This window comes from Dipodomys merriami, unplaced genomic scaffold (assembly GCF_024711535.1).
Source record: "Dipodomys merriami isolate MVZ:Mamm:240054 unplaced genomic scaffold, mDipMer1.0.p SCAF_26, whole genome shotgun sequence".
Classification (NCBI taxonomy): domain Eukaryota; kingdom Metazoa; phylum Chordata; class Mammalia; order Rodentia; family Heteromyidae; genus Dipodomys; species Dipodomys merriami.
Window position 1 is genome coordinate 12,923,046 of NW_027204048.1, and position 23,708 is coordinate 12,946,753.

A 23,708-nucleotide genomic window follows, 5' to 3' on the forward strand; every position below is an offset into this window, starting at 1 on the left:
TGTGTGTGTGTGTGAAGGGGGGGTGTCAACTAAGGGCCTGGGCACTGGGCTTTTGTTTTGCTCAAGGCGATTACTCTACCACTTTGAGCCACAGCTCCACTTCTGGTTTTCTGGTTGTTAATTGGAGAGAAGAGTCTCACAGACTTCCTGCTCAGGATGGCTTCCACCTGAGAGCCTTAGATTCCAGCCTCCTGAGCAGGTAGGATGACAGGTGTGAACCACTGAGAGTGTATTTTCCCTTAGCTTTGTGTTAATACACCTGGGCCTGCTGAGGTATCCTGTGTGTCTCTCAATTGAATGATTTCTCTGATGAGACCAGGAACCTTGTGATCTCTGACCTGGTCACTTTCTGAGTACATTTTCTCTTGCCTTGGGCTTGTCACTTCCCAGAAATATGCTCTTCTTATTCCAGCAGCTTGGCAAGCTTTCTGGTATTGAACCTTGACCAAAAAAAAATTCTAAGAGCCAAAATTCTGGATGAATCATTGCTCCTCGCTTGCCAAGTGGCTGGAGCTCTTGGCTCTGTGGGAGTTTTTTTCTGGTGTCTTTTAAAGACAATGAGTAAATTCGGATCCAAAAGGAGTACTGTGCAGAGGCAGGGAGACGTATGGAAGAAGGGAATTCCCAGCGAGGAAACCTGCTGGAATTATTCTGCTCTGTCACGAAGCTGCTGCTCTCTCTGTCTCTATGCATGGCCGCGTGGAGAAGCAAGCAGGTGTCCACCAGTCATCAGACACACAGAATCGGACAGGGAGCCCTGGTTGGCTGAAGGTCCCGTGACCTGCAAAGAGCAGCAGCTTAGTGTGCATCTTCTACTTCTGTCACAGCCGACTCTTCATTCTCCTGTGGATTCTGACTATGGGAAGGTGAAAGAGGCACATTGCAGACATTCATAAGGAATTAAAGGAGTTGTATCATGTCAGGACTCAGAGCCATAATGACTAGTGTTTATGGTGAGTGCTTCAAGGGCTATCTGTGAACTTAGGCCAAGTCATCTTCCCAGTCCTCTGGACAATTGTTTCGTCAGTTCTTATGACTCTGTTTGCTTTCTTTTGTCTTATTACATTGGCTGACATCTCTAGTGCAATGTAGAAGAGTAGTAGAGGTAGAGGATGTCATTACCTTTTCTTGACCCCCCCCACTCAATAAAAATATTAGCTTTAAATCAATGGTATAGTTACTTTATCGTGCAAAGATACTGTCTTCAGTTCCTATGTGCTCTCTCTCTCCCTTCCTCTCTCTCTTCCTCCCTCTCCCTCCTTCCCTCACCTTCCTCTCTCCTCCCTCTCTGTCTGTCTGTCTGTCTTCTCTGTCAACTTTAGGGCTTATACCATGAGCTTTTCTTGGCTTTTTCACCTAAGGCTGGTATTCTGCCTCTTGAGCCACTTCCGGCTTTTTTCCTTTTTTGGTGCTTAATTGGAGATTAAGAGTCTCTTGAATTTGTCTGCCTGGGCTGGGTTTAAACTATGATCCACATGTCTCAGCCTCCTGAGTAGCTAGGATTATAAGTGTGAGGAACCAGTGCCCAGATGGCTCTTGTTTTTTTGTTTTTTGTTTTTCAAATTGAAATAGGCATTAAATTAATACCCTTCTCAACATGTATGGAGATAATCATGATTCCCCCTCCTTGTAATGTAGACTATTACATATAACCCATTTCATCTCACTTTCTTTTCACCGAGGGAAGTATTTGGTGTATGGTTTTTCTTACCATTGCTTGAATTGTCTTCTACAGACCCTGAGGTATCTTCATTATGATAAGAGACCCCTTTTTGGAGAAAAAGAATATAAAGTCAGAAATATGGAATTAGCCACAGGGCTCTGAAAGGGAGACACGTTTCTTACTATGGTAAAACCAGTGCAATTCAAGTGATTCAAGTGCTCAGTTCCTGCTCACATCCGCCTCTGTGCAAGGACACCAGAATTTGGGGATTGTTGAGAGAGACAGCAGTGAGGAAGACCCCCCGCCCCCCGCAATGCTAGGAGCAAGAAAGAGAACAAACTACAATGATGTACAAACCTTGTGCCAGACAACTAGCAGAACTTACCTCAGTGATCTTCACCACAGACCTTGCTGTTGTATGATCGATGAATTAGTCTTTGGAAATGATTAAAAGATGTTTTGGAAGTAATATACTTCAGATCACAGAGATGGTGCAGTCTCTGATTTGAGTGTCCACACCCAAACTCGGCAGGGCGGTGTATGAGGTTGGAGACTCAAATCTCTGATGTTTGAAATGAGTGTGGGGCCTCCAGGCTGCAGTTGTAGCTTTGGAAGAAGAGAGAGAAAGTCCTGAACCAGCAGTAATGCCCTGTGCTGCGGGGGCCCCCCCAGCGCCATGATCCTCACCAAATGTGGTTTCTCAACCTTGAACTTCAGACCCAGGCACGAACTAAACCTTTATTTTATTTTTTCTGCCAGTCCTGGGACTTAAACTCACTATCCCTCAGCTCTTCAGCTCAAGGCGAGTGCTCTACCACTTGAGCCACAGCACCACTTCTGGTTTTCTGGTGGTTTATTGGAGATCAGAGTCTCCCAGACTTTGCTGCCTGGGTTGGCTTTAAACCGTGATCCTCAGATCTCAGCCTCCTGAGTAGCTCAGATTACAGGTGTGAGCCATTGACACCAGGCACAAACCTTTATTCTTTATAAATAACTCCTTCGGTGGCATTTGGTTATAGCAAGGAAGAGACAGCTTACATCCGGCCTACTCTAAACAGGAAGGCCCTGTGCTTCTCACCCTGCGGACAGGCCCAGCCTGGTGCTTCCCACATCTCTCTGGGCGGTCACTGAGTTGAAGCCACCTGGAAAGATGGCACCAACTGTGGGGGACCAGACAATGCCTGCAGTCCCATCGATCCCTGACCTAAAGTGATCCAGGCGTCCGGGACCAGCTCTGCTGCGGGTCTTTGGCTAAGGGTCTCTCCTGAGATTGTCCTCCCCGGGCTGGACGCTGTGTGGATGAGCACTGTCCCCCCAGGGCGCGGGCTGGAGGCCTTAGGCTCTCATGGGCTTGGCTCTGCAGGGTGGGACTGGGGGGGCGGGGGAAGGGCAATCGTGGTGTGGGCCCCGGATCCCACCTTAGACCCAGCCACAAGGCGGATCGTCTCCCCTTCCCTCTCACCCATGGCCTGGCTCCTGCCCGGACCCTGGAGCTCGGGGACTCTGCGCATGCCCAGAATCGGACCCGCACCCCTCCCCTAGGACCCAGCCCTGGATCAAGGAGGTGAATGGAGACGGCGAGGCTTCCAAGGCTTGATTCCAGGCTCCATCCTCACCCTCTGTAGATGATAAGCCAAGGGAACAGCAGGCGACTCTGGGTTTGCCAAGGGGGATGAGGACGATGGAGACCCCGAACCATCGCAGGCCTCCGAGTTTCTCTTAAGACGGCGGCGCTGCAGCCTGCGGATGGCCACCAGGTGGCGGTAGAGCGCCACGTCGGCCCCCGCGGTCGGGGCGGGGACGGGAGAGGCCTGGGCAGGTGGGATTTAACCCTTTCCTGACGTACATGGTTCATTGTCAGCACCAGGTTGGGTCCTGAGTACATTTCCTTTGTGGATAATGTCCTACCTTCCTTTGTTCGGTTTGTTCCGGTTCTGGTGCTTGAACTCAGGGTCCTGGTACTGTCTGTGAGCATTTTGTTCCCCCCCCCAGGCTAGCATCTACCACTTGGGCCACAGCTCCACTTCTGGCTTTTTGGGGGACAGAGGGGGTTGCTTAATTGAAAATAAGAGTCTCATGGACTTTCTACCCCAGGATGGCTTTGAACGGTGATCCTCAGATCTCAGCCTCCTGAGTAGTTAGGATTACAGGCGTGAGTCACCATGTAGGGTTTAATCAATGGTCATGTTCTACAAGAAAACTCCTGAAAATATAATCGTGGGTTCTTGTCGGTGACTTAGAGCTTGCTCTGGCCCACCTGGGCTAGAGATATCCCACACCAGGGCCCAGGCTGGCCCCCAGGCCACCATCAAGAGCTGTGATGATTAGCTCAAGCTCCGTGGCCTTCAGGAGTCCTGGAGTCATCCATGGAGGAGGCAGTGTCACCCCAAGTTCGAGTTGTGATCGGTGGAGAACTCAGGGTCTGATTCCTAGAGAGATCAGTCTCTTTCCCTTTGTCTTTTCACTGTGGAGTGACTTTGACACTTCCTCTGGAGGCTGAGAGTCCAGTCCTCAACCCTGAGGAGCAGAGGCATCTGGATTTGACTCAGTCATCTCGCTTCCTTGGATCAAGTCTCTGCTTGTCCGTGAGGTGAGCAGGATGGAGTCAGTTGCTCTGAGGACCTGCGCAGGTGCAAGGCCAGGCTGAGCTGTCTGCTCACTGTGCCCCTTCCCGGGCGTCTGGGTGTGAGCACTCTACCTGGGATGAAGGAAGTGTCCGCGGTCGCGGAGGCTGGCGCTGAGGATGAGGCCCAGGCTCTGACTTTCTTGAGAGGGAAGGCCTGAGGTGTGAGGACAGAGCGGGAGGGGGGGAGAGAAGGGTGGGGGGGATCTGTCACCCCCTCTGCCTCACAGTGACGGGAGGGGCTGGCTGGCCTCACAACCTGGCTGAAGACTGGAGAGCCCAAAGAAGTTCTGGTAGAGTTGCTGACTTCCGGGCAGAGCAGGAACCCCCATATTCATCTAGGTGAACAGAGACCCACAGTGCATGGAGGCCAATGCTCCATGCCTCTTAAGTGTCACTCCTTCTCTGTGGCCAGCCCTCCTTTGAGCTGGAGCAGGGAGGGAACTGCAGGAAAGAATCTTCTTGCGTTTACACTGACTCAGGGACGTTCCCACCAGATGCTGGTGGATCCCCCCACCAGGTCCCCTCGCAGCCCAGGCCCCAACACCTGTGTGGGATTCCACCAAGATCTCCCTTCCTCGGAGGATCCCATAATGCCTCTCTTCTGGGACCAGTTCTGTTGCCTTATCGCATGGTATGCACAAGGAAGTGCAGAGTTCTGCCAGGGCGGGCCCCAATGGTCAGAACCACAGCGCTCTGCTTTGGAGATAAAGGAATACCGGTTTGGCCTGGTTGGGTAACTGGCTCACATCACACAGCCAGAACAGGTAGCAAAGCCCTTGTTTGAACCCAATAATGAACCAGAAGTCCTCAGACTATCAGAAGAGGGGAAAGAGGCAGCTCAGGTACATTAATAACTGTGCTGTCTGGAGCAGCATGGGCGTGGCCTCTGGTCTCTGGGGAGGGGGTGTCTGGGTCTGACTGCCATGGTACCCACAGGCCTCCAGCCTGGAGGAGGGGGTGGCATGCAGCAGGGACCTTTGCTATTAGGTGTTTGTTCTTCATAAAGACCGGCGACAAAAGAGGATTGGCCCACCATTAGTGGCCTTAGCCGACCGACCTCCAGGTTGACAAGGACTGACCAACAGGAAGCTTTGTATTTACCAGGAGGCTTAGAAAAAGCATCTGTTGAGGATAACAAGCTATTTTGAAATGGTGGCACCTTGACATTGACTGCAAAGGGAGGAAAAGGGAGGAAAAAGGAACAAGGTTGATAACGCCTCTGTGTGTGTACTCTGTCTCTCCACACATTCTGAATTTCTGATGTTCCGTTTAAAATCTTCATACATTGTCTATCTCTAAACACATTAGTCAATATTTATAATAGTTTTTGGCCTTCCAACTAAAAATATATGTGGTTCTTCTTCTTCTTCTTCTTCTTCTTCTTCTTCTTCTTCTTCTTCTTCTTCTTCTTCTTCTTCTTCTTCTTCCTCCTCCTCCTCCTCCTCCTCCTCCTCCTCCTCCTCCTCCTCCTCCTCCTCCTTCCTCTTCCTCCTTCCTCCTCCTTCTTTCTTTCTTTCTTTCTTTCTTTTTCTTTCCCTCCTCCTCCTCCTCCCCCTCCCCCTCCTCCTCCTCCCCCTCCTCCTCTTCCTCCTCCTCCTCCCCCTCCTCCTCTTCCTCCTCCTCCTCCTCCTCCTCCTCCTCCTCCTCCTCCTCCTCCTTCTTCTTCTCCTTCTTCTTCTGGTCCTAGGCCTGGAACTCTGGGCTTGGGTATTGTCCCTAAGCTCCTTTTGCTCAAGGTTAGCACTCTATTACTTGAGCTACAGCACCACTTCCAGCTTTTTCTGTGATAAATTGGAAATAAGAGTCTCATGAACTTTCCTGCCTGGGCTTGCTTCAAACTGTAATCCTCAGATCTCAGCCTCCTGAGTAGCTAGGATTACAGGCATGAGTCACCTGCACCTGGCTTCTTAACAGTGAAGATATGTATTTTTTGTTTCCTTCTTACTCCTTCATATCTTTCAGTTTGACAAACTCCCATCATCATCATCATCATCATCATCATCATCATCATTATAATTATTATTATTATATTCCTTAATGGAAAATAAACAGGCTGCTCTCTTCTGGGACTTGGGGGGAGGTGGGAGGGAGGGAATGTCACTGACATTATTTCAGCAATAGATGGCACTCTAAACCTAGGTTCACTGAGTCTGCGTTGTGGTGTGATATCGCTATTTTAGCACTAGATGGCGCCCCAAGCATGTGTTGTTCAGGATGGATGAGGGAAGTGCCTGGAAAGAGTGCTCTATCCCCACCATCCTCTGCTTTGTTCTTGGCCAGGCCCAGTTAGCAGTCTAGGGCCAGGTGCTTCAGGATTCTGCCCCGTTCTGGGATCCAGCCCTAGTCCCCTAGGTCATGATTTATGTCGAACACTCCTTTCTCCCTAGCAGACAATGACTCTTTCCACAGGGGCTGCTTGGGACTGAGGGAGGGGCAGGTGGGAAGCACTGTGGTCACCAGTGTCACTATGTTGGGTCATACCCGGAGCCCATCAAGACCAACGCAAAGTAGTAGCAGGACCAAATCCAAATGCCTGTGACGTGGTACACCAGCCGCCTGAGACTGCTACCCAGAGCTGGAGGAGGTGAAGCTGGACCTCCAGGCTGTCCCAGCGGGGTGGCAGGGCTCTGCCTGGCATGGGGGTGGGCCCAGGGCCTCTACCTGAGGGCCTTGGCCTGGGGACAAGGGTGGCGGGCATCCACAGGGTTAAAGTTCAGCTGCCCAGCCTTCAAGTCCAAGGCGAAGTCCTGTGCTTCCTTCTTGCTCCGTGCTATGCCCGAGGTTGCAAGACTGATGGAGAGGTATTCCCTTAGCCACCAGGCTAAGGGCCATGGACGAGGAAGGGCGGTCGGGGTCATGGAGCCCTTTCTGGCACTATGTTCCAAGTCTAAGGCCTGCAGTGAATTCCATTTCCCACCAAGTGGAAGCATCCACATTTTGCTTTAGAAACAAGGTGTTCCTCTCCCTGCCCCCCAACCCCAAGCATGCTTCTGGGAGCAGAAGTATAATTGTGAAGAGCACCAGGTGAAAGCCTTCCAGAACTTTCTTATAGAACCTTCAGATAGGTCCCCCTGGGCAATGTTTCCTACTAGCCTCCTACTTAGCCCCCCCTTTTTTAAAGGCCATTTCCCCTTTAGAACTTTCTGGAGGATGAGAATGAATTCCACTACTGAAGATACACAACACAGACTCCAGAAGGTTCCTTCTCCCAGGGCACGATTGGACTATCAGCGACGAACAGGAGAGCAGAGCTTGTGGGTCCAAAACCAAGTCAGGGTCCCAAAAGAAATACCCGGTTCCCAAGGACGGTTCCCGAGGAGAAAGAGCCAACCACATGGGGGGGGGTCCTGTGTCTCAGGGGGTCCTGAGACAATAACACCGCTCAGCCAGGGCCAAGAAGTGAAGTTCTCGTTTATTGTTGCAGCAACTCTTATACAGACATTAGCGTTCCGTTAAATAAGGAGCTAGCACATGAAATACATCACAACCCCACTCCAGACGACAGGGGCCATGGTGGGGAGCTGGGGGGAGGGGAGGGAGGGAGGGAGGGTCAGGACCGGTGACCAGACTGTGGTCAGAGGGTTACATTCAGTGGGTGTGTGCGGTGTCCACACTGCAGGCTCACGTGTAGATATATTTTTATTTATATATTTTATTTATATTTATAGAATAGAGATCCTCGAGTTCTGTGTATACAAAGAACGATATTGTTACAAATACAATACTCTAACTTCTCCCGACGCTTTTACAAGAAGCTCTAGCGCTTTACAGAAGGCTTCGAACAAGTTCAGACTCTAGGTGCTGTGCTAAGTTATGTACAAGAGATTTCATTTCCACACGGTCCTCACACGCTGCCTTGAGGGTGGGGGGGAGAAAGAAAAAACCAAAGAGTGGTGTGCTCAGGTGGACAGAAGTCTCCTCTCCCCCCCGCCCCCCCCACCCCCCCACCAGCCAGGGAAGGAGCAGACAGAGGTGAAACTCAAAACCCACAGGGGGCCTGGTGAAGGCGAGTTAACGCATCAGCAAGGAGGCTGGCCCTGGCTTGTAAACATTGATCGTGGCTACACCGCTGGGTGGAGACCGGAGACGGAAGGAGGGCTTGCTGGGTGGGTGTGTCATGGGGGTGCAGAATGGGGCACAATGGGGGAGGTAGTAGGTTACTCTAGACTCCCTGAAGGCCTGTGTTGATGGGCGAGATTCAGAAAATGAACCCGTGTGCATGGCCCCGTGTTGTGCTGCACGTCCAGGAGGCTGATCTGCAGAGGGAAGGTGTTCTTGTGCGGTGGGCTCCGGGCACTGGTCTTTGGAGGGAGGGGACGGGGCTCCTTTGGTGAACCCGAGGACTACGGCTCCCTGAAGTGCTCCCCCTGGAGGAGGCAGAGGGGAGGCTGGGTTCTGGTGTCACGTGGATGGACTGGGAAAAGCCCGTCCCCCAAGCTGGGCAGCCAGTGTGGGCTCCGTGCCGGGTGGTCTGGGGAAAAGGCTGTTCTGTACATCGGTGTGGAGGTATTTACATATAGGACTATACAGAGGGGCTGGGGGGGGGGGGCAGAGGACAGGGGTAGTAGGACCAGGTCTCTGGGGACTTTCAGACAAGGAGTGACTGACATCAATGGACAGTCCCAACTCTCAGGCCCAGCGAGCTGAGGATCAAACCCCAAAGGACTCGTGTAAAATGGTACTTGTCCGTGAACATGCCAGGCCCTCCAGAGCTCACCAAGTTGGCTTTTCAGCACCTTTTGAAAGAGTTTTCCAGGAATTTGCACAATAGGAAGAGAATGCGCTTTCTCTCTCCTTCCTTCTGGGGGCGGGGGGGTAAAGCTACTTCATGAAGAATTTGGGGGATAAATTAAGGGTTTGCATGTGGAACTCCTCTCTCCTGGCCAACTGGGGTCCCTCTGCTGTCTAGCCTAAACTCCTGTCCAAGTGCCACGTGTGAGCAGATGGCAGGAGCCCCAGCCGTCTGAATAGCCAGGGTGAACATGGCCTCCCCCAGAGCTCCTGGCCCTCACATTTGTGCTTGGTTGGTCTTGGGGTGAGCAGCCACAGTTTTGTGTGCAGCATCTTTCAAGCAGACCGGGGGGTTCCATCCCACCCATCACAGCCCCCTTCTGCCCTCGCCCCACGTAACTCTCAGTCCCTTGCCAGAAAGGACACGTGGGCAGATAGCAACAGCCTCTCTGTTCACAGGAGCTTTCTGGCTTACAGTGAAACAGAGAGTTCAGCCGTTGGTTCGAGCATCTGGCTGGCTCCACTTCCGGAGGAAGGGGTGGGGCGTGGAGGCCCCCAGGGCAGGGCCTGAGTGTATCATAGTCACTTTTCTCCCTCCCCTAGTCTCTCCACGCTCTCTCTCTTTCTCTCTCTCCATCCTAAACTTTTGCTCACTCAACTCCTAGTTCCCCAAATGCAACATAAACATCCCAGATGTAGAAAACAGGGATTTATATTAATATTACAAAATATATTTGTTTTTTTTTTCTTCCCCTGTCCCTACTGAGGTCGTCAATGAAACAAAACCAAGCAAAACAACAACCAAACCAGACCTCACATAGAAACAAAATGCTCTTTGGACCAAGAATAAGTAAAGACGGGCTGGGAACAGTATTCCTAAAACATCGGCGCTGGACGGAGACATCACCATCCATAAACAGAAGACGCTGCACGTCAGCTGACAAGACCCGGAAGATGACGCTTCCACAACACACATGGGGATTCGTAGGCATAACCCGAGGACGCTACAGTCCCCCTAAGGTTGTGACTTAAGAACTGATCTGGCCTGTCAGATACCACACATCCTGCCCTTTGACCCTGACTGAGCATGAAATTGGCTTCTTGTGGGCCAGGAACCTTCACACAAGACTCTCCCATCGCTGTTTTCTAGAAAATGGGTTCAGCCACCTGAGAGTCCCCGGTCTGTGCCCGCGTGGGGTGGGTGGGGACCCAGGGGAGGTTCACAGGACACTCTGAAGTCAAGGAGACACGGGGGAGAGGCAGGCTCCGGCTAGAGAGGGCCTCTTTCTCGGGATGAGGCTTCGTCCAGCATGCCTGATCTTCCATCAGGGAAAGGGGGCTCCCAGAGAGGTGCTGTGAACTCAGTTGACCTCACTGGTGGTGGGGGAGGGGTGAAGGGAACCCTCAGACGTCCTACAGAGGCAAGCAGAGGCTGCCGTGGTTATCTCCTGACTGGTAGCCGTGGAGCAACTGGGCAGAGCGGATCTGAGGCCAGGTGACCTGCCCTGCCCGCAGCTGTCACTTCCCCCTTGATCCTTGGTGGGAAGGCCTGGATGTGAATGCCAGCTACGGAAGAGGCTGGCTCAGAAACTCAAAGCATCCCAACTCCACGGTGGGAAGCGCAGACAGAGCCCTCGCCACTGCGTCCCATCGAACCAGGGGGGAGCGTGGCCACCGGGAGTTCCTTCTGGAGGGGCAGTGTCTGAGAGTCCTGCCTTTCCCCTCGGTGACAGCCACCTTGGGGCTCCCGAAGGACTTCCACAACACGCCTGGACAGAGCGGGTGGATGCTGGTTTGGAGCACATCGCCGACTTCCCTGGGGGGAAAGAGGGGGGGAGGAGGGAGAACAAAACGGAGCGAGACAGAGAGCCAAGAGGTCCTTGTGGATTCTTCTCTTCCTGTGTTACGACCGGACGCTGGGAGTGAGAGGGAAATGTCTCAGTGGACACACGGATGCAGCACGAGAAACACAACCACAGTGAGGCCAGTCCTCCATGCACGCATCGCCAGGGCCGCTCAGATGTACACGGGCTGCTCCTGGGCCGTCAGCAGTCTGTACATGGCCGCTGGCATCGTCTTCATGTGGATCTGAGCGGGGGCAGACGGCTGGGTTAGCAGGAGGCCCTGGCTGGGGGGACCCCAAGCAGGGGACTTCCATGATCACCCCCCCCAGGCTTCCAGGGTGGCCTCTAGGAATGGAAGCTGCAGGCTTTCCCAATCCATCTGAGGTGACAAGGAAAGCCAGGGAAGACTGAGCTCTCATCCAAATGCAGTCCTTTGAGAGACAGAGAATTCTGCCAGTGGAAGATGACTCTGGACTTTGTTCCTGCCCCCCAGCCCCTCCCCCACCCCACCCCCTCCACTCTCTTGGCAATTATGGGAATGAATGACAGCCTAGCAGCCCTAGCCCTGCAGGGTGGATTTCAGGCAAGGCTGAGTCAAGGAGATGTCTCTGAAGACCACTGAGTTACAAGACCCGAGTCTGAGATTTAAGTCTTCCAAGCACATTTGGGTGAGAAGAACAGAGAAAAATGCAGAAAACTTGAGGAGCCCCAGGGCCAAACAACACAACTCTTGAGTATTAAGGTGAGAAAATAACAATCCTGGGAGAGAAGGTCAAAGGTGACCCAACTTCACACTACTGAAGGGCTGTTGGACAAACCACCTGCTAACGGGGTTCACACTGGATCCAAATAGATGCTTCTGGATTTTGAGCTTCTGGGAGGTTCCTGCCAGGTCTGCCAGGGGCGGGTGCCACCCACGTGAGGGGCAGCATACTTGGTCCCTGCCCTGCCCCAGACCTCCCACCTACCTCCCCCACAGCGTTGGAGAGGACGTGGACGATCTTCTCGTGCGGGGTGGCCACGACGCTCTGGCCGTTGATCTCGATGATCCGGTGTCCCACGCGGACGCCTCCCCTCTCCGCTATGCCTCCTCGCATGAGGCTACAGATCTGCCAGGATCAAACACTAGGTTACTGACGGCAGACGGGATGTCATCTCAGAGCCGCAGGGGGAGGGCTGGCTGTCTCCCTGGGGCCCCGGCGGCTCCCAGAACACGCATCTCTGTGAAGATGATTTCTCTGGCGCTTTCCCAAGTGCCAGGCCCTGCAGGAGGCCCACGTGGCCGTTTCATTCCCGCGCACTTTGCACTGCTAGGTTTCAAGGCTGCACTCTGATGACGTCCCATCTCCCCCGGGGGCCTGTCACCTGGGTGGCAGAGTTCCAGGCCATCAGCCTGGGCGGTGCAGGCTGGAGCAAAGAGACAATTGTTGGTCCTTAATCCAACTCACTTGACTCGTTTTAAAGAAATGACCAAAGGCTGGTTTGAGTGTGTGTATGCATGCACACACACGTGTGTCTGTTCTGGGGCACACACTAGGGCCTGGGCACTGGCCCTGGGCTGTTTAATTTTTTAAAGTTTAATGTTTAATTTTTCTGTTTCTGCTGAAGGCTAGCCATCTACCACTTGAGCCACAGCTCCACTTCCAGCTTTTTGGTAAGTTATTGGAGGTAACGCTCATGGAGTTTCCTTCCCAGGCAGGTTTCTGAACCTCAATTCTCAGATATATATATATATATATATATATATATATATATATATATATATATAATGTGTGTGTGTACCAGTCCTGGGGCTTGAACTCAGGACCTGGGTGCTGTAGGGACATTTTTTTTTTTTCTCAGAGCTACCACTCTACCACTTGAATCACAGTTCCACTTCTAGCTTCTCTGGGTGGCTAATTAGAGATAAGAGTCTCAGGGACTTCCCTACCCAGGCTGGCTTTGAACCTTGATCCTCATGTCTCAGGCTTTTGAGTAGTTAGGATTATAAGCAGGAGCCACCAGCCCCTGGGCAAGGGCGGCTTTTGGTGCAGTGCATCCGGGCACCGCAGAGAGCCAGTGGCTGGGAGGCCACTTGCAAAGGAGCCCTGCAGGGTGGAGGTGCCCAGTCTCCCACGGAAGCAGCTTACATTCCACCTGGAGAACATTCGAGACCAAGCTGCATTTACATTCCACACTGTGCATCTTCATGCACCAGCAGGGGCAGGCAAGACTTACGACAAGACTTAAAACTTCTGCACAGTGAGGGCCCTTCAAGCTCCTAGGTACACCTGGGGCCGCTGTCTCCATCTGAGCTACAAGCAAGGGTCCAGGGGTGGGGATGCAGAGAACTTAAAGAAACCTGACGGTGCTACATGTTCATTCGTGGCCATCAGGAAGAAGGTGGGAAGTGAGCCGTCCTTACAATTCCATTCTGGACGCTGAAACCCAGCTGGTAGCGGAGGTCGGGCCTTCTGATTAACACCGTGGTCACCGGGGGACAGCGGACGATGTTCAGCTTTACTCGGGATTGATTCTTCAAGCCCTGCCGCAAGAACAAAGCACAGCGGACATGACCAGGGAGGCCGACAAGAAGTAAAGATCCCCATGGCAGAAGAACTCCCATGAGTCTTAGGGAAGAGCTGGCAGCACCTTAGCCCCGCCCCTCACGCCCCTCTTCCAGGCCTCCTCAGTCTGGGGAAGAAAACAGCAAGGTTAAGATGGTGCTCTTTCAGTCTATGCACGGATTGCTGTTTGTTGCAGGTAACACCTTCATGTGGGGAAATGGACTGTGTTCACGGGACCAGAGTGTGGTGTGTGTGTGTGTGTGTGTGTGTGTGTGTGTGTGTGTGTGTGTGTGTGTGTGTGTGTGTGTGTGTGTGTGTGTTTGTTTTTTGTGGGGAAGGCTTAGGAGGTTTGAAAGCTGAGGAATGCACAATGCTATCTCTGGGCCAGGAGAGACCCGAGGAAAGCGGGACTCTGGCAGTGACTCCCAACAAAAGACAGGGAATTGGTTGACAGCAGACCAGGCCTGCTCGCTCTGCTCTCGCGTGCTCCTCTGGAGATTCCAACTGGTGTCGGCTTCCTTAGGACAGAGAGGGCTGGAAGATGGGTATCCAAGAGAGAAAAAGATGGAGGCAAGGACTGCAGACATTATATTCCCTGCCCGCCACCCTCCCTCCCACGTGTCTAAACCCTTTAAGAGGTGATCAGAGCTGCAAACGGCCAGTTAACCCTCATGTCTCCCTTATAGCAGTCTAGCAAAGCTGGAGAGGGAGGGCAACCCACAATGAGTGGGCGCCCCTGGAAATGGCCTTTGCAGCCGAACTCCAATAATAACCACTGACCAGTGAACCCTGACCTCTCCAAGACACCACCTGGGCATTCACAGGAGCTCTCTCATTGGTGCATCTGGCAAATTGACGGCTACAATCAACGCATCTTACAGGAGGGAAAGCTAAGGCTCAGCACTACCTACTTCTACTCAAGCTCATACACAGCCAGCTTCAATCCCATGTCTGTCTGCAAAATCACAGTACTTTCTACTATACACATACAGACACATGTATGTGTATCAGAGAGTGTGTGTGTGTGTGTGTGTGTGTATGAGGAGTGTTTCCAAGACAGCCCAAGCAGAAAAGTCCATAATATTTTATCTCCACGAAAGAAGACAGGTGATACATTCTTGTCATCACTGTGATGTAAGAGGTGTAAAGTTGGTGCATTGTAGTGTAGGCAAATACGTGAGGCATGCTGTCAATAAAACCAAAGTACAATGAAAGGGCTGGAGGTATAGTTCAGCAGTAAAGCACCTGCCTAGCAAGCAAGAATCCCTGAACTCAAGCTTCAGTACTACCAAAAAAATAAATTAAAAAAAAGTGTCAGGCCCTGGAGATGGGTGGAACAAGTTGTCTGTGGGCCTCATGGAGCTTGGGGGAGGGATGAACAAAAGACAGTGTCACAACCAAGATGGGGTTTCAGGAAACAGCGGTAGCCCCAGAGCGCGTGAATCTCTTTACAATCCCTCCACCCCAATTACATACCATGAGGTGAGGGATCTGTGGGAAACCAAAGCTAAGAGAGAGCTAAAGGCAGGATCCTGCTAGAATGAATCCTTCAGAGAAAGCCACTTGCTTTGAACATTCACCCCTATCCACTATCAAGATGGTTCCCGTAAACCTGTGCAGTTCAGCGCATACCGAAGAGCAGGAGAAGGACCCCATTTTCTGTGCTACCCAATGTGCTCACATTGCTTCAGTGGACTCTTTCCTCTTTTCCTGTGAATTAAGATGCCTGATCGGTTCCTCAGCAGAAGAATGTCAAGACTGGGGAAAATGTGCTGCAAGATGAGGCTTAAAGAAATAGCAATTTAAAATCACCGGACCATGTATTTTCTCTGCTGCTCCTAATCAGTGTTGTTAAGTTGGGTCTCATTAACTTAGATTTCTTAGCTGCCATTTTATTGGAGGTGCCAATTAAATAAACGTTCCCATCCCCATGACAACTGTGGAATGGCATCGTGAATGAAAGAATACAGCGGGAAGGGAAGAAGCCAGAGCGGTCTCCATAGCAACAGGAGAAGCCCACCCATGATGATCTGGGAAGGAAAGGGAAACTGAGCTCAAATTAAAAACAAACAAACCACCCCAAAATCCACAGGGCGGGAGTTTGGAGAGAACCACGTGAGAAGACGCAGAGGCTAACATTTCACCTATCAGTAAAGAGGCTTTAGGACTAAATCATAACGAGAAAAATGAAGAGCTGGCGAGGAAGATCATTCGATTTCTATAACAGTAGAAAGAATACTTTACTTCCTATGGCCGGGAAAGAAAGGAGTCAACGTGCATTGAAACAGCCATACACATGGCTTTAGAGTCCTGTTCCCCGAGCATGGCCTGAGGAATCATGAAGGCATCCTTGTGGGAGTTGGCTGCCACTGCAGAGCCCACTCGAGACTTGTCAAATCCACGCTGCGCTTAAACACGAGCCCTGGATGACTCACATGAGCCTCAGCACTGCTTTATCAGAATGTGAGCTGGTGGCTAGTGAGGAAACAAACAGGATCCCAAGGCTTTGAAGCCTACATGTTCCCCCGTAGTGTGGGGGCAGCACAATTCTCTGTCTCGGTGCAGGCAAAACAGGGGAGTGTTATCTAGAGAATTAAAAAAGAAATAGCACTACGCCCACTGAATGGTCATCTCCCTTTGGTACTGGTGATCCTAGCAGCTAGCGCTCCCCACAGATGGGAATCAACAAAGCTGCAGAACCCCAGGCACTGAGCATGCTCAGAGGCTTCTCACTGGGGCCCATCAGCTGTGTAAGTTAGTGAAGAAGGCATCCAAGAAAGCAGCGGTTTTCTTATGCTCTATCTTGCATCGAATGGCCTTTTAATCATCTGACTCCATAGACACTCCATTTATCCACCTCAAACTTCAGTTACTCAAGTCTTTCTTTTTCTTTTTCTTTTTTTTTTTTTTGCCTGTCCTGGGACTTGAACTCAGGACCTGGGCACTGTCCCTGAGATTCTTTTTCTCGAAGCTAGCATTCTACCACTTGAACCACAGTGCCATTTCTGGCTTTTTTGGAGTTGTTTATTGGAGATAAAGAGTCTTCATGGACTTTCCTGACCAGGCTGGCTTTGAATCGTGATCCTCAGATCTTGGCTCCTGAGTGGATTACGGGGATGCCTGGCTCAAACAAACCTTTCTGCTTAGGAAGTTCCATCAGACAAAGCTAAGTTTCCATGTGGCAGATGAGGTGGTCAGGCTGCCCAGCCCCCTCACCTGGTGTGTGTCCTGTGGAGAGTGAGGGAGGGGGTAGAAGGGAGGGTCAGGGCTCACGGCCAGCTGGGGGCCCTGAGCGAGCATCCATGACTCAGATGTGTGAACCTGGCTATGGCCAGCCGCCCCCCACACCTCCTCCCCCGTGGGCTGTCCTGGAATGGCTGGTGAGACAACCAGGCACTGATGTGGAGCTGGCCAGTCCTTGGAAAATTCCTGCTTCCTCCTCATCTCCACCTTTCCTCTGTGTCAGCTCGGCTACTCTAACAACGCACTGCAGACCAGGTGCCTTATCATCAACAAATGTTACAGTTTTGAAGCCTGGATTCCCTTGGACAAAAATGCCATCTGTAAGTACTCCATCCTGTGGTCTCACCACCTCCCAAGGCTCTAACTCTGTCTCCTAATATCCCCAGATCTATGCGGAAGGGGCCCATTCAGTCTAACATATTCCTCTCCACCCTGTAAGTCTTCCCAGACTCCTCACAAATCCACTCACCCATGTCCCTCTCCCTGATTTCTCTCTCTGGCATCTGAACTCCAATCCCTGCAGCCTCAGCACTATGGGCATCTGGAGTGGGGCAAGTCTGTGCTGTGGGTGGGTGGAGATGCAGGATGTTTGACAGCATCCCGACTCCACACCTTAGATGCCGGCAGTACCTTCTCTTCAAAGGTTGGGGAGGCCACTAAGATTGTCTCCAGGCCTTCTGGTGTATGTGAGATCACCCCTGGTTGAGGTGGGCTGGCTTGGGAATTAGCACGTGGCCAGCATGCTCCTGGACATCTCCGTATTAGAGTCAAGCTGTTCACTGGCTGAGTGATCTGGCACTACCAATGACTGTGCCTAACTTGTACAATAGGTGATACACTAGTACCAGTCCCAGAGGGTTGTTGTGAGAGTTTAGTAAGCCAATCCATGTGCACGCTCGGGAGGTACACAGCCCTCTGCTGATGTGGCTATCTGGTTATCCCTCTTCATAGATGGAGCCCAAGGATGACAGCTGCTGTCTCTCTGGATGACACAGCTCCCTGTGGCTCTTGTGTATACATACTGCATGTTTAATGACTAACTTGTTCACTGGGGACCGAGAGCTGCCCATCTGGGGTAGCCCTGCTTCCTTAACCCTGGACTACCCCTCCCTTCACCACATCACCGCAGCAACATGGACCAGCCCTCTCAGGTCGGGCTCAGAGCCCAACCCTGGAACTCAGTGCCAGCCCTGCTGTCCATCAGTTCCAGCAGATGGTCTGGAACACTACTGTCCTTCCGGCTACCAATGCAGGTTTTTCTCTTTCAAGGTGAACATCAACACCGTCCTACAAGAAGTTCCTTCAGCTCACTCTTGCAGCCTTTTGCCTCTAGTTCACGATCAGGCCGGCCCGACCGAACCCATCCAGTGATCTAATTCTCATCCCCAAGTATCTGGGCATTCCAGTTCTGCACGTTTCAGCTCAGCCCCTAAAAAATGCCCAGTGACTCATGTCTGAACGCCTAGTTTTGAAAAGTCTGTGATCTTATCATTAATTGGTGTCACATACTGCATAAGGCAGGACGCTATGGCAAGCAGTCTACATGACAGGGTCCCTTACGGCAACAGTGGAACTGTAACCATCCCTGACTGTAGTACAGCCCTTCCTTTTGTGGTGATGGCAGTGTGAATGTATCTACTGTGCTGCTGCATAAGGGAATAGACATTCCCTGACAGTATGTAATACTCGACTGTTACTGTTTTATGTATTAGTTGTGTTATACTTTCGTTGCTATTTTACAATGTATTCCTAGTTATTAAAAAAGAAACCAGGGTTTACTATCTGACAGTATGCATGTGACACTGACAGGCCCATAGAGATGGTTAACGTGGCTCTTGGTTGCATCAAAGGCCACTTCAACAACCGACTGAGATTCGTGGAAGAACACAATGTTGTTTGCAGAAATGACAGAACCACTTAACAATGTACTTCTTGGAATACATTGCTCTGTAATTAAGTGACACTTGAGTGCATAATAAGCCAGAGGTAGAATGTATTTGTGAAAGGTGAAGCAGTGCTTGATCATGAGTCCTGTACTCTTGCCTGCCCCCTGCCCTCTCTGCTCCCCCCTCAAATAAGGACATTGGCTTTTGTGATTCTTGTTTGCTTAGCCCAGATGATGGTATGATTCTTTGGTTCATTCCCCAGTCCTGGGTACTGAGTCCTGGTTACTGGGGCTGTGCATCAGTTTGCTCACAGTACCACAGTCTGGGTATTGAGCTCATGGCTACAGATACTACAGCCCGACTGGCCATGCAACTGACAAGCACTTGTGTGCTGAAAAGAGAGCACACAGGTGCCTTATTGTTAAGAAGAAAATTGAATTTCTTCCTCTCGAACATCCACACTTAATTTCCTTTTAAATACCTCTTCTTGGTCTATATAATAGCATCAGTTCAGGTTGAATAAGGAGTAATTGTATGAAAAAGAATGCATGGAGCTGGGCGCCGGTGGCTCACGCCTGTAATCCTAGCTACTCTGGAGGATGAGACGTGAGGATCATGGTTCAAAGCCAGCCTGGTCAGGAAAGTCCGTGAGCCTCTTATCTCCAATAAATCACTTGAAAACTGGAAGTGGCGCTGTAGCTCAAGCGGTAGAGCGCTCGCCTTGAGCTGAAGAGTTCAGGGACAGTGCCCAGGCCCAGAGTTCAAGCCCCATGACCGACAAAAGAAAAAAAAAGAACGCATGGACTCTAACAGAGGTTTCTTCTCATGACAAGCAGCCACCAGGCTTTGGGAGAAGGAAGAACTCACCTGCATCACAGTGTTCTCAGATTTGAAGCATTCCCATGACCTTCTGCACATGTGTGCGCCAGTCCTCGGGCTCTTAAACTCAGGGTCTGGGTGTTATCTCTGAGTTTTTCTGCTCAAAGCTAGCACCCTCTACTACTTAAGCCACAGTTCCATTTCCAGATTTTTGGTGATAAGAGTCTCACAGATTTTCCTAACTGGGTTGGCTTCCAATTGCAATCCTCAGATCTCAGCCTCCCAAGTAGCTAGAATTATAGGCTTGAGCCTGACAAATTATCTCATGCCCACCTGGCTGTTATAAAAGACTGTTTGGATTATTGAGCTGGAGAAAATTCTGCTGAGGCTGAGCTAGGTTTAGTGTGATTGGTTAGTTACACTTGCAATGGGTTTGGTTTTAGACAGTGGTGTTCGCTGAGTCAAGTATACTATCTCTGATCTAAAAACAAGTTCTGGAAGAATTTGTAATAGTAACTTGAATGTACACTGTCTTAAGACCAAGTCTGTCCTTTTTTTTTTTTTTTATAGTGCTAGTCCAGGAGTTTGAACTCAGGGCCTTCTAGGTACTATCCTTGAGTTTTGTTTTTTTTTAAATGTTTGATCAAGGCTAGCACTCTACCATTTGAGCCAGAGCTCTACTTCAGTCTTTTTGCTAGTTAATTGGAAATAAGAGTGTCATAGACTTTGCTGCCTGGGCTGGTTTCAATCCTCCGATCTCAGCCTCCTGGGTAGCTAGGATTACAGGCATGAGCCATCAGTACCCAGAAAAGGCTGTGCCTTTTGTACGTGTATTTTCTTGGGTGCCTGAACATAAAATGCATTCACATATGAACTGGTTCACATCATTTCAGGTTTACAACAGAAGTACATTTTGCTTAGGTCCAGGTACCTTAATAATGCTCTGGCATGTGGACAGAGGCAGGCCTACCAGGCTGGTGCCATTGAGGGACATAATCTGGTCCCCGATGTTCAGCTTTCCTGACTTCTCTGCAGGGCCTCCGTGCATCATGTTGGCTATGATCACGGTTGGCAAGATGGAGCCCCAGCCAGACTCCACAATCACAACTCCTAGGATTTCTCCTTTCTGCTTCTCTATGAAAACCTGAAAGAAGAAAAACCACTTAGAAAGCCCGGGATCAGCAACCCTGCGAGGCCGAGAGAGAAATCAAAGACATTTCCCCAATGGTTCCAGCCCAGGGGAGTTCCTACCTTCTCTGCATTGCAGGACCTCTGGGGTCTGAGGGGAAGCATGTCACACAGGCCTACAACTTCACACTAGGTTCTGTAATCTGCCCTGCTATTCTGTTCACAATCCGGGTACATGTACAACCACAAGGGCATCAGGTTTTTTATTATTATTACTATGATTATATTACATATCACTGGGTTGTTATTATTCAAGTTTGTCATCCCAACAGCAGGAGAAATAGGATCTGTCGGTGAGTCAGGTGGCCCATGAGGGCTTCCAGTAATGGCCTTTGCCATTATTCTGTGCACAGATTTCTCCATTCTACAGAACTTTATATACTGTCTCCAAGATTTAAGATTCTCAAGTCCAAAATAATTCACGGAGTCACGTCTCAATTAAGGAGAAAATTCAGGAAAAGAAAATGGTGGACACCTGTAGGACGGGGAGGTTTGCACAGATGCGGCCAAAGGGCGAGACCCTTCTGGGAAGCGTCTGGCAGAGTGCATGTGCATATCCACAGGGGCTTGACACAGTCCCTCTGCAGCCTGTGCCCCTAGCCTCAGGGTAGGGTGTTGAACTTCACTTGGTACCCTCACTTGGTACTGGTATTACCAGTTCCTTTACAGAGGCATCTCCAGGGCCCTTACAGAGGTAAAGTGAGACTGGGGTCTGGCCAGCATAATGGTGTCCTGATAAGAGGAAATCAGAACAGAGAGACATGATAGGAGGAAGATTGAAGACACAGGGAGAAGAGCTATTTGTAAGCCAAGTCAGGGGGCCGGGGAGAGCTCAGAACAGACACTTCGACACCTCCCTCATGGCCTCTAGATGGTGCTGACTACGATGGCCTCCATCTTGCCCTGGCGGCCTCCAGCACCGATTCCCATCTGTTGTGGGAGCCAGCTGGCCTACGGTGCAAACTAACCTGGCCCCTGCCCATCCTTGACCAAGGAGAGACACAGGGTACGAAGACTGCCTGCACCTTTGTCCCGAGGAGACAATCAATGCCCAGTGCTTGCGTTGGATCAGAAGGCGGCTCATGCCCAGTAAGACATCTCCGTGCTCCCATGCTCCCCTTCGTTCTGAATCAGCCTCAATGAGAATCCTAATCTGTGGCTCCGAGAGCCTTTACTGCACATGCATGGATAGCCAGTAAGCTTCCTTTCTCATGAAAGCTTCTTTTCCATCTCTGGGGCGAAGCCCTGACCCTTTGGCTGGACCTGCAGGTGCTCCACGTCTCACCTGGATGTTGTGTTGGTCTCTCCATCTCTTTTCCTGTGCCCGCCCTCTGCTCCAGCCAGGCCATTTCCTTCCCGACTCCCTGATGCATCTAGAGCTTTCTGACCATCAGACTTCCCTACTGTGACTTCGCTTTGGTGCTCTGCTGGCTCCCGCACATGCCACATGACCTCCTTGGACGAAGCCCCGGAGAGCTTGGCCCGCATGAGGGAAGCTCGCCCTATCATCTCAGCGCAGGATCTGGTCTGTGGAGCGGTGAGTAGTGCTTGAACCGGCACTGTCACTGTCTCAGCGCCCTCACCTGGTCTGTGGGCTTCCCCAGGGCAGAGGTCAGGTCTCCCCACCCTTAGACCTCACTGAAAGGACAGCTTCGCATTCCTGGGGGGCAGAGAAGCTGCTGCCTCTTCGGTAGAACTGACCTACACTGGGGGCACCTTATAACAGGCCTCCATACAATGTCCTGCCAGCACCTCACTCTTCACATTAGGTGGTCAGTCCCGCACCCGGACAGCCCAGCCTGGGGGTGGAGGGGGGTGGAGAAACGAGGGAAGTCCTTACATCTTTGCAGTTTTCCGACTTGGAGAAGTGGATCAGGTCATCATTGTACATGTCCTGGGTGTTGAGCAGGTCACTGTACTCCTTCTGGCTGAGGTCTTCGGGGTTTATCCCGTTGGCCCTGAGGAATTCCTGGTATGCCACGCTGAACGCCTGCCCTATAGATTGTGCGATCAGCTGGGCCTGGGAAAGCAGCCAGAAGAGAAGAGGGTGGTCAACAGGTAGTGGTATGGACGGACACTTGGTGTCCCATCAGACACTTCCTCCTGGAGCTGGAGGGGCCCTTGATATCGGGTAGGCTGGTGGTGTTATATAAGGGGTACCAGTGCTTGCTTCCCAGGAGACCTTTCTGCTTATGCAAATGATCATAAGGAAGTTCCTGGCAGTCATTTGCTTATGTAAATGATCATAAGGAAGCTCCTGTCCACTCAGTGGCCAGTGGCATTCAGTGGGCAGAGATGCTGGATCTCCTGCCACATAAAAGCCAATCCTTCACAGTGAAGTCATCCTGTACCATTTCAAATGTCCCTGCCATTGTATAGGTGGAGAGGAAAGGTGTTAGTCTAGGTCACTCTCATCCTGCTTCTCTATTCTTTCCACTCTTCCCTAGTGGAGCAAACAGCAAGCACAAAAAACTCCAGGGAGTAAACTGTTCTGGGCTCCTGGGCTGGTGGAGGAGAGAAAGAGAGAGTCCTGCAGAGAGCGTCACAGCCCGCGATCAGAGCCACGGCCACTTTTTCTATGGCCTTCGCATTCTACAATGCAACCGAGGGGCTTCCTGAGCGCCTTCCAGAGCTCCGTTCATCTGGTTAGCATGTCTGGCTTCCTCTGAAAGCACAGCATGGAGAATGGCAGGGAGAGGCACCGAAGGCCGTGGGCACAGGGGACTGCTTTCTAGAGGTCCAGGCCAGTAAGAATTGTGTCAGTTGTCATTGTCTTTCTTGGCTGTGGCTGCAGCTGTGACAGTGTGGATTCCTAGGGAAGGACTGCCTTTGTCCTCCATTTCCTGGAGGAAGGCAACTGACCCCAGCTCGGGGAATTCTGGATTGGACAAGAATGAATTCTGTTTGCTTCTCCTAGGCGCATAGGGCTCTCTGCTCTCATGAGAAATGAGCACGGAGCATGGCCCTGGGGTAGCCCTCTGGGGACAAGGTAGACTACGAAGCTCAGGGCCGGCAAGGGACAGGTGTTAGAGGATTGGGGTTGGGTGGGCAGTGCACCTGCCTTTTGGTACTCTGGCTGTTTGAGGCAGAGAGGCTCCGCAGGGCAGCTTTATAGGGGCAAGATCTGTCCTGTCCAAGCACCTGAGTGCTCAGGCGAGAGCT

At 51.3% G+C, this 23,708-nt stretch overlaps 1 protein-coding gene and 1 long non-coding RNA gene across 5 annotated transcripts in view; both read right to left on the minus strand.

Annotated features, from left to right (window-relative positions):
• Window positions 1-536: 536 nt before the first annotated feature.
• Window positions 537-2,182, minus strand: LOC138836841 (uncharacterized). The gene is made up of 3 exons (XR_011375081.1): window positions 2,049-2,182; window positions 1,712-1,768; window positions 537-781 (listed from the first exon to the last, which is right to left on the minus strand). It is a non-coding gene; the product is annotated as an uncharacterized lncRNA (long non-coding RNA).
• Window positions 2,183-9,753: 7,571 nt separating this feature from the next.
• The window catches only part of Apba1 (amyloid beta precursor protein binding family A member 1), a 190,529-nt gene continuing 176,574 nt past the window's right edge, over window positions 9,754-23,708 (minus strand). For all 4 annotated transcript variants that reach the window (XM_070035707.1, XM_070035709.1, XM_070035708.1 and 1 more), the window contains 5 exons: window positions 22,387-22,566; window positions 20,290-20,502; window positions 13,269-13,388; window positions 11,833-11,973; window positions 9,754-11,108 (listed from right to left, as the gene is read on the minus strand). In XM_070035707.1, the coding sequence (XP_069891808.1) occupies window positions 11,037-11,108; window positions 11,833-11,973; window positions 13,269-13,388; window positions 20,290-20,502; window positions 22,387-22,566 (726 nt within the window). In that variant the 3' untranslated portion in view covers window positions 9,754-11,036. The remainder of the gene's footprint in view (window positions 11,109-11,832; window positions 11,974-13,268; window positions 13,389-20,289; window positions 20,503-22,386; window positions 22,567-23,708) is intronic.